Source organism: Grampus griseus (assembly GCF_964374135.1).
Source record: "Grampus griseus genome assembly, chromosome: 16".
NCBI classification, from domain to species: Eukaryota; Metazoa; Chordata; class Mammalia; order Artiodactyla; family Delphinidae; genus Grampus; species Grampus griseus.
In genome coordinates this window covers 62008246-62025863 of record NC_139010.1, presented here as the reverse complement: position 1 = coordinate 62025863, position 17618 = coordinate 62008246, and the positions used below count along the sequence as shown (strand labels likewise).

Here is a 17618-nt window from a genome sequence, read left to right as displayed (position 1 = left end):
ACCAGGAGGGGAAAGGTTGACCAAAATCTTCCTCAAATGGTGTGATTTTAGCTAAACAATGACTTTCTTAGATCCAAGATATCAAAAAGTCTACCAAGAAACAGTGTAGAAGTTATTACTCAAGACTTTTGTGGGACTTCCCTGGTGGTGCAGTGGTTAAAAATCCGCCTGCCAATGCAGGGGACATGGGTTCGAACCCTGGCCCAGGAAGATCCCACATGCTGCGGAGCAACTAATCCTGTGCGCCACAACTACTAAGCCAGCGCGCGTAGAGCCCGTGCTCCACAACCAGAGAAGCCACCGCATGTTCATCTATTTTGTCTTGGAAATTGTTTTTGCTGAGTATTTCTCTGGCTCTTAAGCCATGATTGTTGTCTTAACACAAGGTTTTAAATCTTTCCTTGAAGCCTAAAGATGATCTATATACTTTGGTTCACCCGACTATGCACTGCTGGACTCCAACAAGTGACCTATATGTTGGCTGTGAAGAGGGTCATCTTTTAATGATTAGTGGAGAAAACTTGAAGGTAACTGTGCTTAATAAGATAGAAGACGGACCACCAAGGGGTAAGAAACTGCTTTGCTTTATCTTCCCAGAAGTGTAGCCATTGGTGATGGTTTTGCACTTGACAATGGATGTTTTGTTTCCTATTTTTCTCTTTCTAGAGACATCTTTGATTCCTCCTTCTTTATCCTCTAGTTCATTACCGAGTCCTCTGGGTGTTTCTTGTAGCTAACTAATGTTTATTGAGTGCTCTATGCTCTAGACTTTCTGCTATCACTCTATATGTATATGTCACATAATCCTTAAAACAAATTTGTAAGGAAATACATTTTTATCTTCATGATATAGATGAGGAAATGGAGGCATTAAGAGGTTAAGAAACATGCCCAAATTCACATAACTAGTAAATTATGGAGCTGACACCTGAACCCAGACAATGACTTCAGAGTCCAAGTTCGTACCTACTATGCTATATCCTCTCCCATACATATATGCCTGTTGTGTTTAATCAGCTAATGTGCCTTCCACAATGACCCTTTCTCCACAAGACCTTCTTTTAAGACCAACTGCCGTCTTGAAAATTACTTTTTGTTGCTTGGTTAGAATTTCTGAGAGAATCTGACCTATTCTCCTTGGATCTGGTGTCCATTCCTGGTCCCATCAGCTGTGGCCAGAGTTGGGCCTGACTCAGAGAAGCCAATGTCACCTTGTGGGGGGCTACGTGTAGACACTTTGAGAAGGGATTCTCACCAGGGCAAGTTCTCCAACCTGACCAATGCACGCTCCACTCCAATTCCTCTTATTATTTCACACCTTGATTCCTGCAGCAACCTTAGGGCTGACTTCATTGACCTTAATCCGCAGCTGACCCAAATCAGGCATCTCATCCCTGCCAAACTTGAAGACCATTTTCAACATATAACTCAAGGACTACTTTGCCTTGATTTCAAGCCCTCTCTAATCTGATCTTACCTGCACCATTAATATTATTTTAATAATATTATTAAAATAAAAATATTATTATTTTAATAATATTATTTCCTGCTGCTCCCCAGTATGAGTTTCTTGATCTAGCCAGTCATTTCTTCCCATCATTTTACAGACATACCACCCAGCTCATTCCCTTGCCACCTTACTCTCTGAATCCTCCAGTTCCCAGCTCAAACACCACATCCTACAGCAAGTTTTCCCAGCTGCATGTCCCTTATCTGCTCCCTCTCCTGTTCCCTGACTCACTCCACTGAGAAAGTGAAGCCATTAGGTTCAACTTTCCTACCCCAGTCCCCATCTCTCTTCCCTTTACTGTCACCTGTACTCTCCAGGCCCAGTCCACCCTCTGATCTCATGTCCACAATGCCATCCCTCAGCTCTCTAAAAACTAAGCCTCTTTTCTGGCCTATCTTTCCAGTTTCAGCTCTCCCACTTGATCCTTTTAGAAGTTCTTATCATTCCTGTGCTTTCTCTAAATTCTGCCTGCTGGCATTGGTAGTTACCTTTGTCTAGGATGCCCTTCTCTTCCTTGTCTACCTGGCAAAATTATCCATTCTGGAGCCTTCCTCTGTCCTTACCCCAACCTACAGGCAAAATCAGGTGCCCCATTTGGGGTTCCATCAGACTCACTTCTTTGTTAGAGCCTCTTCCTGTGCTGTTACAACGCCCCATGTGCCTGTCTGTCTGTCTGTCTTTGCCACTAGTCACCAACTCTTTGAAGTTAGGAACTGTGACTTACTCAAACTTTGGCTCTATAGTTTAATTCCAGAGATTGCTAGGGAGTAAATTGGCACTTCTGTGTGTTTGTAAAGTGAATTACCGAACAGTGTTTCGCATTTCCAAATCCCTATCACACTTGTAATGTTTTACACAATTTAGGACTTAGTTGTACGTAGTCTTTTTTTTTTGGCCACACTTCGCGGCATGCTGGATCTTAGTTCCCTGACCAGGGATCGAACCTGCGCCCCCTGCAGTAGAAGCGCAGAGTCTTAACCAATAGACCACCAAGGAAGTCCCTGTATGTTGTCTTATATTGTTCACTATTTCCTTTCTGTACACTATTTTTTATTATTTTCATGATATATTATAAATACTTTTAAATAAATATTTATCTAGCTTCTACAATGTGGAGGACACTAAGCAAGGTGCCTCCAAGTTGACATAGGTGGCAAATATATAATCTCATAATCAGCACCTTGAAGGTGCTGATTTATATTTTATTAGAGAGAATAAGACAAGTTGACAAATAATTGCAGCCAGGAAAATTAAGATGTGAGGAGAACTTCATAAAGTGCTATGGGAATTCAGATGAGGGAAAACTGCCAAGTTAGGTCATTTTGTAGGTGGCATTTAATATAGCCCTTAAAGGATGGGTTCACAGACAGAGATGAGGGTAGGTGGAATTTGGGGCAATGGTATCTGCATAAACAAGAAAACATGGGGAAGGCTGAGAAAAAGAACTGGTCCAGTTTGTCTGGAGCATCGAGTGTTATGCAGGAATAGTGGGGAACAAAGGGACATCTATCTGATACCATATCTGACCTTGAATGTCTGACTAAGGCATTTATACTTAATTCAGCTGACAGTGGACTGACATCAACTCCTGAATGGGGATGTGCCCCAACTGGAATTGTGCTTGGGGAGATTAATTATCCATAGTTCAGGGAAGCACAATCCTAGAAGTGGGTGGCTATAAGTAGCAGGCACCTAGACTAGGCCAGGAGTCATAGCAACCTGGACTCTGGTGGCAGTTGGATTGGAAAGAAGAGACTGCTGGGGTGAATAGTCTTTGAGGAAAGGACAGTATGTGTCTTAGCATCTGGCGAAATGCCAAGCATGTAGTGTTCAGTTAGTAGAAGTCTGATACATGTCTCTGAGCCTTTGATCTTGTAGTTCTTGTGGTTTATCTACATAAAAGCTAATATGCTTTTTGTTACTTTCCCCAGGACAATATTTTATTAATAACAAAGTTCTTATAGATCACTTTTTCTTTTTACTTTTTTAAGTCCACTGTGTTTTATTTACTGAGGTATAAATTTATGTACCATAAAATGTACAAATCTTAAGTATACAGCTTAATAATAATACAGTTTTTGTCTTTTTCCTTTCTGACCCCTTAAAATTTCTGATAATTGCTTTCCTAAAAAAGAAAATATATTAACTATATAATTCCACAATGTTACTTCCATAGATCTGATGATACAGGACATTAAAAGAAAAAAACTTGTGTGATTTACATCAGTAGTCATTGCAAAACAGCTTTTATTCTTCATTGTTTGAGAAGCATAGCACATATCCTGATAGGACGTTGATTTGTGGAAAGAAGAATTACAAAGAAATGAATAGTCCTAGGAAAGCAAGTGAGATTAATTGCTCTGTACAGCACTTTTAATTACGTGTCACCTTGTTTTTCTTTTCCAAAGTTGGAAGAAATCTTGTCAGTCCAGTCACCGTGGCATATCAGAAGGGAGGCGTGCTTGCTTCTGGAATTGTAATGTATTTTTTTTCTTCAAAATTAATTGCTTTCAAGAAAATATACAAACATCTGAAGCTAACACAACGTTGTAAATTAACTATACTTCAATTAAAAAATGGTTAAAAATTTATTTCAAATAGAAGGAAAAGAAAATATACAATTTCCATTTGCTTCCATTTTCTATGATGAGCCATAATTTGGGATGTCAAGTTCTGTCAGGTTATTAATTAAAATTCTGTTTGGGGAGATGTTTATTGTAAAACTTTTTATTATGAAGAATTTCAAATGTATACAAAATGTATAATGATCTATTATATGTCTATCTTACTGCAAATAAGCAAAAACAGGATTAAAAAAATCCAACCCCCCAAACACACACAAACACACACACACACACACACACACACACACACACACACACACACACACACACACACGCACAAAGGAGTCAAGTCTTAGAGAGTTCACCAGCCAGTAAGTGGAGAAGCTGGGACTTGAACCCAGGTGTGGCAAACTCCAAAGTTCTTGCTCTCATTTATTAGGGCACATAGCCTCAGTAAGTATGAAAAGAGGCCAGACCAAGTTACATTTCCATGTGGTTGTAATCAATGCTAAGGTTTGGAGCTGACCTACACTAAAATCTCAGGTCTACTGGTAGCCATCCCAGAACACTGTTAGCTTTGTGTCATCTTTTGCCACAGATCACATCTCCAGGAACCTAAGGGCAGCTAGGCAATGATGTCAGAATGAGAGATGTAGCTCCACCAACAAGAAACAATCTGGAGCTCATTAACCTACATGTAGCTTGTAATCTCCTCTCCCCAACCTTGCAACGGACTGCTTCCTCCTACATTTAGTCTGCATTTGTCCTTCTCAAGGCCACCCTTGGTGTGTTTTTTTAACCTAGTTTAAAGGAGAGGTTGGAGCATCTGCTCTGGTGAGGGATGGAGAAGGATGATGGGCATGGAGAAAGCACCTTGCACATTTCTCCCCCCAGGTCTTAAGTCTGAACCCAGCCGTTTTTCTTGAGAGTAGTTAAATTAACCTAAAGCTCTTTACAACTAACTGATCAACATTTAACCAACGCTTTTTTACTGGATACTTGCCCTGTTTCTAGCACTGTGTGAAAAACTAGAAAAGAAAATACAAAGGAAATAAACAGCACACTCCCTACCTTTGAGTCATTTAGAGATTTAGGAAATGCACATAATGATGATTATACATACATTAAGGCTAAGGTCTTTGAAGTAAGGAGACTTCTGGATACCAGCCACACGATAAACTCTGCCTCATCTGCCCCACCTCCTATATAATGAAGAATGTGGTAAGAAGATAAATGCTAAAGAAGTTCAAAGAAAGGAGAGATCAGTAAAGTTTTAGGTAATTGAAAAATGTGTCACAAAAGAGATAAAATTGAAAATTGACCAGGAAACATGGTTAAAAGTTGGCTAAATAAAGGTAAGAAGCCACGGCATTCTAGATAATGTAAACATAGATGATGATTCCAAAAATGAATAGTAGATGGTAATCAATAATTCTTAGCTTGTTTGATGAGGAAAGTATATTGAATACTATGCATTGATCAAGACTAATTTTCTTCATTTATCTCATTGTTTTTGGTCTCTAGGATGGCTTTGTGTATTCTTTTCTTATTAAAGATACAAATTACAAAGTAGAGGATTTTCTTGAGGTTGAAGAGCCTGTGGAACATTTGATGTTTTCTCCCAGTTACAGAATGTTGCTGATTCAGACAGACAAGGTATGCTAGATGGTGGTTTCTTGACATGAAATTTCAGATATTATTATTATCATCATTGCATGACAGGAATGAAGGGCAGAGTGTGTTGCATAATGATAACACTACTAGCCAGGACTCTTTAGCTTGAAAATGAAAAAATACCCAGTTTAAAAGACCTAAATAACAGAAAGATGTTTGTTTGTTTGTTTTTGTGTGTATAACTGAAAGCAAGCAAGGAATTGATATAAATCCAGGAGCTCCCACGAGGCTGCATGCCTTGTTTTTCTGCCATATCTTGGCTCTGTTTCCTCTCTGCTTCCTCCTTTTCTATGCAGACTCGCCCCTGTGGTGTCAAGAGAGCCTTCTGCAACTCCAATTTTATACTTTTATCCTCTTGGTGACCCTGGTAGAAAATACCAGTTGGAAAAAAATGTCCTGGAATCTAGACTCATTGTACTAACTTGGGTCACCTCTCTACCCCTGGGTCAAGTACTATGTCCAGAGGGATTCTAAACTCTCATTGACCAGGCCTAAGTCACATGTCTACCATTGGACCCTGGGTAGAGTCAATCCACCCAAACATGAACTGAGACTGGGGTCATGGGTGGTTCTCTAAGGAAAACACAGGTTCTGTAAGAGAAGAAGGGAGGGAAATAAATACAGGTTAAAATCAAGTGCCCACCTGAATTATACTGTTGGGAAGACTCTTAGGTCAGGATATATTAGTTTATATTGTTAGGCAATGATTTTAGATGAATTACAAGTAAAGTTCAATGATTTTCTGCCTAAAAGAAATTTAAATTTAAATATGGAAAGACTTAAGTTTCTGTAATTACCAGAAGTTAAACTGTGCTAACGATGTTTTAATAAATGACAAATTTAAAATATCTATGGAGAACAGGAAACAATAAAAAAAGTAACATAACAGAAGGGAGAAAGACACAAATAGAAGTTCTAAAAAATAAAAATATACTAACAAAGAAAAAATTAAATGACTATGTCTGACAGAAGACTGGAGAATCAATGAATGGAAGATAGATCAGAAGAAGTTGTCCAGAATGAACCCAAGTGACAAAAGTATGGGAAATACAGAAGGGAGGGTAAGAGAAATGAATGATACAGTGAAAAGATCTAACATGTATTTGATTGGAATCCCAAAGAGAAGAGAGAGTGAGACAGAGGTAATATTTAAAGAGATATTTTCCAGAACTGATTAAAGACATGAATTTACAGCTTCAAGAGGCCCAGTGAATCCCAAGCAGGAAAAATATACACACTTAGACTTAACAAAGTGAAATTTTTGAAAACCAAAGACAAAGAGAAAATCTTAAAAGCAGTCAGAGAAAAAAACAGATTATTTCAAAGGACTTTCAGTGACACTAACAGCTGACTACTCTGGCAATAATGTAAGTAAGAAAGAGTGGAATGAGATCTTCCATGTAGTGCAGGGGTCAGGAAACTGTAGACCCATGGGCCAAAACCAGCCTGCTGCTTGTTTTTGTAAATAAAGTTTTACTGGAACACAGTCAGACCCACTTGTTTATGTATTATCTATGGCTGCTTTCACACTACAATGGTAGAATTAAGTAGTTGTGAGAGACCACATGGCCTGCAAAGCCTAGTATATTTACTAGCTGTCCTTTTACAGAAAAAGTTTGCTGACCCCTGATTTAGTGAAATAAGGTTACTACCACCCGGAATTCTATAGTCAGGGAAAATACTTTTCAGTACAGGGGTAAAAAAAGACTTTCTAGATACTCCAGAATTGAGAGTTTGTTAGCACATCATCACTAGAGAAAATTCTAAAGAATGTACTTCAGGCAGAAGGAAAATGACCCCAGGTGGAAGGACTGGGATGCAAAAAGAATGAAGAGCAGTAGTAAATGTGTAGAGAAATGTAAGTGAACACTGACTGTATAAAACAGCACAAATAATTCAAAGTTGGGTTTAAAAATAACATTGAATTAAAATTCCAGACAACAATAATGTAAGATGGAGGGAAAGGAGTAAATGGAATAATGTATTTCAAGTTTATTTTATTTCCTGGGAAGAGAGTAAATGTTTTAAGTAACTTCTGATATTTATAAGCTAAGTATGCATGTTCTGACTGCTAAGGTAACCATGGAAGAACTGAAACATCAGATGAAATTTCCACATCATAGAGGGGGGAAGTGAAATGTTAAAAAAAAACGCAAAACAAGGTAAGAAAAGAGAGAAAAAGAAACACAAAACAAATGAGAAAATAGAAAGCATAAATTAAAATGTAATGTTTAATCTCAAATATACTAGTAATTACAATTAAAGCAAAACAGAATAGTTGGTCTAGTTAAAAGGCGAAGATTACCATATTTGATTTAAAAAGAATCCAGGGCTTCCCTGGTGGCACAGTGGTTGGGAGTCCGCCTGCTGATGCAGGGGACGCGGGTTCGTGCCCCGGTCTGGGAGGATCCCACATGCTGCGGAGCGGCTGGGCCCATGAGCCATGGCCGCTGAGCCTGCACGTCCGGAGCCTGTGCTCCGCAATGGGAGAGGCCACAACAGTGAGAGGCCCGTGTACCGCAACACCAACAACAACAACAACAAAAAGAATCCAAACCTAACTCTGCACTGTTTTCAAGTGACATATCTAAAGCATAAGATTGAAAGTAAATTTAAAAAAATACAGTAACATTGAAAATAAATTAAAAATTGAAAGTAAATTTAGAAAATGGGAAAAGCTATATCATGCAAACATTAACCAAAAGAAAGCCTTTGGAGATATATTAATATTAGGCAAAAAAGACTTATAGGCAAAGTTCATTACTAAGAATAAATGGGCTTATTTTAGAATAGTAAAAGGTTAAATTCACTAAGAATACATAAACTTTTAAAATATATATGTACCAAATAAAATAGCCTCAAAACATGACAAAATGACAAGGAAAAACAAAATCATGATCTCAATAGGAGATTTTAGTATACTTTTCTCAGTACATGATAGAATAGACTATGTGTACTCAACATAGCAGCCAAAGTGAGCAAAGCATCTCTCTCTACTACTCAGAGCCCTCCAGTGATTCCCCATGTTATTCTGAGTAAAAGCCAAAATCTTCACTATGCTTTACAAGGCCCTTCATAATGTGGACTCCACTCCCCACACTGGCCTTATCTCCCGCGACTCTTCTTATTCACCCTGCTTCAGTCATGCTGGTCATCATGCAGCTTGCTTACACGCACCAGGCATGCTCCTCCCTCAGAGTGTTTGCACTGGCTGTTCCTTCTGTCTGGAATGCGTTTCCCACAGAATCCACATGAATCCCTTCCTCATTTCCTTCAAGTCTTTTCTCTAAACACACCTTCTCTGTAAAGCCTTTCTTGGACACTCAGTTTAGAATTTCACCCTCTTATTTTGCCATGTCATATCCTCTTTCCCTGCTTTATTTTTTTCTTCTTATAATTATTGCTCTTTAACTTACAATATATATTATTTAGATATCTTATTCATTGGCCAAAGTCCCCAGTAGAATGTAAGCTCCATAAGGGAAGGGAACTTTTGTCTGTTTTGTCCTCTGATGCAGCCCCAGCATCCAGAGCTGTGTCTGGCACAGTGTATCCACTCATTATTTGTTGAAGGAATTAATGAAAGGTAAATGAATGAAAGGTAAAATCAGTAAATACCTACCAAATTTTAGACTTTACAGAGTTGTATTTTTTAGATAAACAGGAACGAAAATATTCATGTTTAACCTAAGTAAACTTGAAGAACTTGTGATCAGTTGAAAGCAGACTTCTTATCGCTAGTTAAATAAACAGACCGTATTACAGTTACTTGGCAGGGATGCATAATGTCCAGGATAGATTTTTTGGAGAGGTGAATTTGGAACCTGAGTATGATAAACACGTCATAAGTAACAGCTTCAGCCACACCTCTACAATTTTCACAAATGTACATTTAAAAGTTTTTGTTAGTGCCCACCATGGTCTAATATGTGATAGAAGTTAGTTCATCTTAACAACTTTTCTGGTTTTCTACATTTTCCAAATTTTCTGCATAAGTAGACATTATTTTTAAAGTCAGGAAAAAGTGCTTTGATATGTATTGTAATCTTAAAAAATGCTTGGAAATGGAGAAAAGAAGAAAGTCCTATTTATTGATTATGTTAATTGAGGAATGAATGAATGAATCAATAAACATTTATATTTTAAGCTCCTCAAGGTCAGGGCCTTACTGAGTTTATCTCTACTTTCCCACTACCTTTTCTCACACAGTGCCTTGTTCACAGTAAGCATTTAATAACTATTTGTTGAACTGAACACACAATTGCATTATTTTTTTCTTTTTTGGTATGTTTACAGGGATCTATTTATATTTACACTTTTGATGAGGAGCCAACCTTTGAAAAACTCCTAGCGGCTTGTGATGGGAAATTTCAGGCAACAGACTTTATCACACCTGGAAATGAATACTGCATGGTAAGGAATATGGTATTGTTTCACAGTAGGATTTAAGGGTAAGATTTTGGAAGTTCATGTGCAACCTATTGTAAATCCCTGCATTGGGATTGGGAGCACGAAGTCTTAACCACTGGACCACCAGGGAAGTCCCCCAAGCGTACTCTTGAAGATGTGGTAGAAATGCCAACCACTTCCATCATCAAATCTACTCCCCAGTTAGAATGACATCGTCATATTGTGACTTCATAATATTAAGTCTCTGAACATGACCAAAGCAATTAAAATCTTAGGAGCCATCCTGTTTGTTTGTTTGTTTTTATTTTTTAAACTTTTTGTTTTATACTAGAGTATAGTTAACAATGTTGTGATAGTTTCAGGTGTACAGTAAAGTGATTCAGTTATACATATACATGTATCTATTCTTTTTCAAATTCTTTTCCCACTTGGGTTGCTACATGATATTGAGCAGAGTTCCCTGTAGGAGCCATCCTGTTTGTATTCACCATCCAAGCTTTCCAAGTCAGGTCGTTAAACACATTCATTGCTAATGAGTTGTCAACACTTATTAAACTATTAGTGTTTACCCTCTCAGAGTGATGCAGCCCGATCTGAAAATGAAAACGAAATAGTTGCCATGCACAAAACATGTATTCAGTCTACTTAGGAAAAAAAAAAAAACTTCCCTCTACATGCAGAAAAGAAAAATTATTTCTGGTGTTTAACTGCTTACTTTTAGTTGGTCTCAAGAAACATATTTCAGTTTTCATATAATTCATCAACAAATCTATTAAGATTTTGGGAGTTCTAGCAAATAAAAAAATACATAGACTATGGAATAGGTAACACTTAAGGTTCCTTCCAATCTTCAGATTCTGATTATGTGATTTTTTTTTTCTGATTATGTGATTTTTCTTCTAGATGTTCTCTGATAAGAATTATGTCTGTTTTTAGGGTTGTTTCAACTCAATAAAAAAGTTTAATACAAGATTTTCATGTTTAGGATTTAGATACTTGATCCATAGTATCATGTTACCCACTCCCTAGTATTCAAGAAACAGAATTTAAATTGTATCACATTGTAGTTACTTTAAGCTGCTTTCAGTCTTGATCCTGTGAAAGCGTAAAAATTATCTGTAAAAATGAATATGAACTTTGGGTTTCCAGTCCAGCATGTAAAGAACCTCACAACAAGAAAAAGCTGAATTGGGCTTCCCTGGTGGTGCAGTGGTTAAGAATCCACCTGCCAATGCAGGGGACACGGGTTCAAGCCCTGGTCCAGGAAGACCCCACATGCCGTGGAGCAGCTAAGCCCATGCACCACAGCTACTGAGCCTGCACTCTAGAGCCCACGAGCCACGACTACTGAAGCCCGTGTGCCTAGAGCCCATGCTCCGCAACAAGAGAAGCCACCGCAATGAGAAGCCCGCACACCACAATGAAGAGTAGCCCCCACTTGCTGCAACTAGGGAAAGCCCATGCACAGCAACAAAGACCCAATGCAGCCAAAAATAAATTAATTAAATAAATTAATTAATATATCTTAAAAAGAAAAAAGCTGAATAAATTTAAAATCAATAATTCCTCTTAGACCCATCAGATAATTGAGGTCATAGGGAAAACCACTCCCCCCAAAATTATAGAGACAGACAGGCAGATGCAAAGAATTACAGCTTACTGGAGCAGATGCCCAGAAGTAGAAACCACCACTGGAGCCAGTACCCAGGGGGATTACAACTGGAGAAACTGCACATCTCAGACCAAAACAAGGACACCAGAGGAAATTTTAGTTTCTGACACATTCAGCTACAGCAATCAGTAAACACAGTCTAACTCCTAGCCAGATAAACATAAAACCTCACACTATAGCCTATTTAATTCATACTCTTTTACCCAGTACATCATGTCCAGCTTTGAACAAAAATTATAAGGCATACTAAAAGACAACAACAGAAGAGACAGAGCAAGCATCAGAACTAGACTCAGATATGACAGACACATTGTAATTACCAGGCCAGAAATTTAAAACAAACTATGATTAATATACTAGGGATTCTTATGGAAACAGTGGACAACATGAAAGAATGGCTGGATAATATGAGCAGAGATGTGGAAACTCTAAGAAAGAAAAAAAGAAATATTAGAAATAAAAAGCAGTGTAACAGAAATGAAGAATGCCTTTGGTGGGCTCATCAATAGACTGAATTTTGCAAAGGAAAGAATCAATAAAGAATGTCAGTAGAACCTTCAACACTGAAATGCAAAGAGAAAAAAGAATGAAAAAGAAAGAATATCCAAGAACATGGGACAATTATAAATGGTATAACATACACATAATAGGAATACCAGAAGGAGAAGAAAGGAAGGAAGGAACAGAGGAAATGTTTCACGTAATAATAGCTGAGAATTTTTCAAAATTAATGACAGATCCAGGAAGCTCAGAGAACACTAGCGGGATAAATACCAAAAAAATCTACACCAAAGCTTGTTATATTCAAATGATAGAAAATCAAAAACAAAGTAAAAATTTTGAAAAAAATCCAAAGGGAAAAAAAACCTTACCCTTGAAGAAACAAAGGTAAGAATCACAGTGGTCTGCTCTTCAGAAATCATGTAAGCAAAAGTAGAGTGAATATCTAAAGTGTTGAAAGAAAAAAAAACAAACAAACCCAGGATTCTATATCCAGCAAAATTATCCTTCAAAAGTGAAGGAAAAAATATTTTCTCAGACAAATAAAAATTAAGGGAATTTGTCACTGGCAGAACTGCCTTGCAAGGAATGTTAAAAGAAATTTTTCAGAGACAGACCAGCAGGCAGAAGATCAAAATCATAGGTGAATTGAACAATACCATCAATCAACTGGATCTAATTGACATCTATAGACTACCTCATCAAATGATAGCATAATATACATTCTTCTCAAGCTCACATGAATTATTCACCAAAATAGATCACATTCTTGGTCATAAAACATACCTTAACCATTTAAAAGAAATACGTTCTCAGGCTACATGGAATTAAATTAGAAGTAAATAACAGAAAGGTAGCTGGAAACTCCCCCTACCCCAAAATAACTGGAGAGTAAACAACACACTTCTAATAACACATGGCTCAAAGAAGTCTTAAGAGTAATTAAAAATTTGAACTAAATGAAAATGAATATACTACATATCAAGATTTATGGGATTTTGCAGTGAATACAGGGCTTAGAGGGAAATTTATAGCGTTCAATGCATATATTAGAAAAGAAGAATGTTTAAGATCAATAATCTAAGCCCCCACTTTAGGAAATAGAAAAAAGAAATTAAATCCAAAGTAAGCAGAAGAAAAGAAATAATAAAAATGAGAGCAGAATGCAATGAAACTAAGAATAGGAAATCAGTAGAGAAAATCTAAGAAACCAAAAGCTGGTTCTTTAAAAAGATCAATAAAATTGATAAACTTCTAGCCAAGTTAATGAGGCAGTGGGGGGAGGGGGGAGAGAGAGAGAGAGGAGATACAAATTACTAACATCAGGAATGAAAATTAAAGAGGGGTCATTACTACTGACCCCAGGGACATTAAGAGGATAATAAAAGAGTTCAGTCATCTTTCAGTATTCATGGGGGATTGGTTACAGGACTCCCCGTGGATACCAAAATCCACGAATGGTCACGTCCTTTATATAAAATGGCATAGTACAGTCAGCTCTCCGTATCTGCAGATGCAGAACCCACAGATACAGAGGGCCAACCATATTATGAACAACTCTATGCCTACAAATTTGATAATTTAGATGAAATGGACCAATTCTTTGAAAGATATAATCTACCAAAACTCATACAAGGAGAAATAAATAATCTGAGCCTATATCTATTAAATAAATTGAATAAATAATTAATAATAACATTACAAAACAAAACCTCTCAGCAAACAACAAATAGTGGGTAACTTCTTCAGTCTGATAAAGGACATCTTTAAAAAAGAAAACCTTAATGAAATCAACTGGAAGTCCTAAATGCAATAAGACAAAAAAAAAAAAAAAAAAAAAGGGGATGTGGGGAATAAAAGGTATTAAGATTGTGAGGGAAGAAAAATAAAACTTTGTTCTTAGATGACCTGATTGTCTATGTAGAAAATCCCAGAGAATCAATAAAAAATCCTTCTGGAGCTAAGTGATTATAACAAGGTTGCAGGGTGCAAGTTTAATATACAAAAGTCAATTGCTTTCTTATACAAGCAGTGAAGAATTGGAATTTGAAATTTAATACCATACAATAGCATTTATGTTAGCACTGAAAAAGTAAAATAGGAATAAATCTAACAAAATATGTACAGGATATATATGATAAAAACTATAAAACTCTGATGAAAGAAATCAAACAAAATCTAAATAAATGCATAAATATTTCATGTACATGGGTAAGAAGACTCAGTATTATTAAGATGTTGATTCTTTCTAACTTGTCTTATAGATTCAATGCAATTCCGATCAACATCCCAGTAAATTATTTTGTGGATATCAATAAACTGATTCTAGAACTTGCTGATTCTAGAACTTACTGATTCTAGAACTGATTCTAGAATTGGGTAGGACTAACACTACCCAATTTCAATATTTACTATAAAGCTACAGTAATCAAGACAGTATGGTATTTGTGAGAGAATAAACAAACAGATCAATGGAACAGTGTCTTGAAATATAGTCAACTGACCTTTCACAAATATGCAAAAGCAATTTAATTGAGAAAGCATAGATTTTTTCAACTAATGGTGCAGGAGGAAATGGACATTCACATGCCAAAAAAGAAAAAAAATCTAGTCACAGATCTTACACCCTTCACAAAAAATTAACTCAAAATGGATTGTAGACCTAAATGTAAAATACGAAAACTATAAAACTCCTAGGAGATAACAAAGGAGAAAAATCTAAGTGACCTTGGGTTTGGTAATGACTTTCTAGACACAACACCAAAAATGCAATCCATGAAAGAAAAAATTGATAAGCTGGACTTCATCAAAATTAAAAACTTCTGCTCTGCAAAAGACACTGTTAAGAGAAAGAAAAGACAAAGCACAGGCTGGAAGAAAAATCTTTGCAAAACATATATCTGATAAAATACTGGTATCCAAAATATACAAAGAACTATTAAAACTCAACAATAAGAAAATAAACAACCCCATTGAAAAATGGGGAAAAAATCTGAATAAACACCTTAACACAGAAGATATACAAATATATGGCAAATAATGATATGGCAAATAATGATGAAAAGATGTTCAACGTTTTTCGTCATTAGAGAATTGCAAATTAAAACAATACTACACACCTATTAGAATGTCTAAAATCCAAAACACTGACAATACAAAGTGCTAGTGAGGATATGGAGCAACAGAAACCCTCATTCACTACTGAGGCAAAATGGTACAGCCACTTTGGAAGACAGTTGACAGCTTCTACAAAATTAAACATACTCTTACCATATGATTCAGCAATTGGGCTTCTTAGTGTTTACCCACATTAGTTGAAATCTTATGCCCACACTAAAATCTGCATGTGAATGCTTATAGCATCTTTATTCATAATTGCCAAAACTTGGAAGCAATCAAGATGTCCTTCAATAAGAGAATGAATAAACAAACTGTGGTACATCCATACAATGGAATATTATTCAGTACTAAAAAGAAATGAGCTATAAAGCCATGAAAAGACATAGAGAAACCTTAAATGCATATTGCTCTGTGAAAGAAGGCAATCTGAGAAAGCTGTATGGTTCCCTCTGTAAGACATTCTGGACAAGGCACAATTGTGGAGACACTAAAAACAATCAGTGGTTGCCAGAGGTTCAGTGGGGAGGGAGGGAGGGATGAAGAGGTGAAGCATAGAGGATTTTTAGGGCAGTGAAACTATTCTGTATGATACTGTGATGGTGATTACATGTCATCGTACGTTTGTCAAAACCCATAGAATGTATAACACAAAGAGTAAACCCTAATGTAAACTATGGCTTTAGTCCATAACACTGTATCAATATTGGCTCATCAGTTCTAACAAATATACCACAATAGTGCAAGTTGTTAGTAACAGGGAAAATTGTATGGATATTGGGAAGGGCAGGGAGGGAAGTGCAACTCTCTACTTTCTGCTCAAATTTTCTGTAATCCTAAAACTGCTCTTTAAAGCAAAGTCTATTAATTTTTTAAAATACCAATTGTGATTTTCTATTTCTAGGCTTATTCACTAGGAAATTCATTGAATTTCCAAGTAACTTATTTCAATTATGTTACACAGAAAAAAAAAACTTTATTTCACTTTTCTAATCCTAATTAGTTATTATGTGTTACTTAAATTGCATTAAAGGTAATAGTTAATATTTGTTCAAATCAGAAGTATTGACGTTGAAATTGTAATTTTAATCCACATAAATAAAATGAAATTTTATACTAAATCATCAGATTGACATACTAGAAAGGAATTTAGAACATACTCCCATAGCAAAGTCTTGTTTTCCATTTGAGTTTTCTTTTTCTTTCTTTTACAGACTCTCACACAGTCAGGAGAAGTTTGTGTTTGGGGTATAGAGGATGGTGCTTGTGTCAGCAGGATTTATCTGAATATCCCAGTAAGTGTGCCTTATAAATGAATTTAAATATATATATATATATTGAATTCTACTCCAACCTACTTTTTCATATTCACATGTCAATAGTCTGTGGAAATACTCATTACAGAGGCCTGATTGCATTTTTACCTTATATATTAGAGTAATTCTTGTGTATAAAGTATATTCCACAGCCCAGAGGGTGGAACATAAGGTACTCTATTGGTGTATGGTGGTAGTTATTCCTGAAACCCTAATGGTTTATATCTCACTCAGGCTGTAAGTTCATTGTGGATTGACAGGTTCTCTGCTCCACACGGCCTTTCAGGGAACAAAGTCGACAGAGGCTCCACCAGCTAATAGCTCCTCAGTGCCATGGTATGGGAAGAGTGCTGGAAGGTCTTGAATTAGCAGTTAAGTGCTTTTACTAAAAAATGATACATCTCCTTGGCCATAACTAGATAAATGACCCCATCTAACCTCAAGAGGATTGGTTAGAAATGAAAGAAAGGGACTTCCCTGGTGGCGCAGTGGATAAGAATCTGCCTGCCAATGCAGGGGAACATGGTTTCAAACCCTAGTCTGGGAAGATCCCACATGCCGCGGAGCAACTAAGCCCGTGCGCCACAACTGCTGAGCCAGCGCTCTAGAGCCCGCGAGCCACAACTACTGAGCCCGCATACCACAACTACTGAAGCCCATGTGCCTAGAGCCCATGCTCCACAACAAGAGAAGCAACCACAATGAGAAGCTCGTGCACCGCAATGAACAGTAGCCCCGCTCGCCAAAACTAGAGAAAGCCCACGTGCAGCAACAAAGACCCAGTGCAGCCGAAAATAAATAAATTAAAACAAACAAATGAAAGACAAGTACCACTCTAACCAACTTGAACCAAA

General features: G+C 36.9%; 1 protein-coding gene across 1 annotated transcript in view; it reads left to right on the top strand.

The window, feature by feature from the left end:
- CFAP43 (cilia and flagella associated protein 43) overlaps window positions 1-17618 on the top strand; it is a gene marked incomplete at both ends in the record, with an annotated part of 98914 nt that overhangs the window by 20380 nt on the left and 60916 nt on the right. Inside the window, 5 exons of the mRNA XM_082673472.1 lie at window positions 408-567; window positions 3919-3986; window positions 5599-5730; window positions 10045-10161; window positions 16663-16743. Coding sequence (XP_082529598.1) covers window positions 408-567; window positions 3919-3986; window positions 5599-5730; window positions 10045-10161; window positions 16663-16743 — 558 coding nt within the window. The remainder of the gene's footprint in view (window positions 1-407; window positions 568-3918; window positions 3987-5598; window positions 5731-10044; window positions 10162-16662; window positions 16744-17618) is intronic.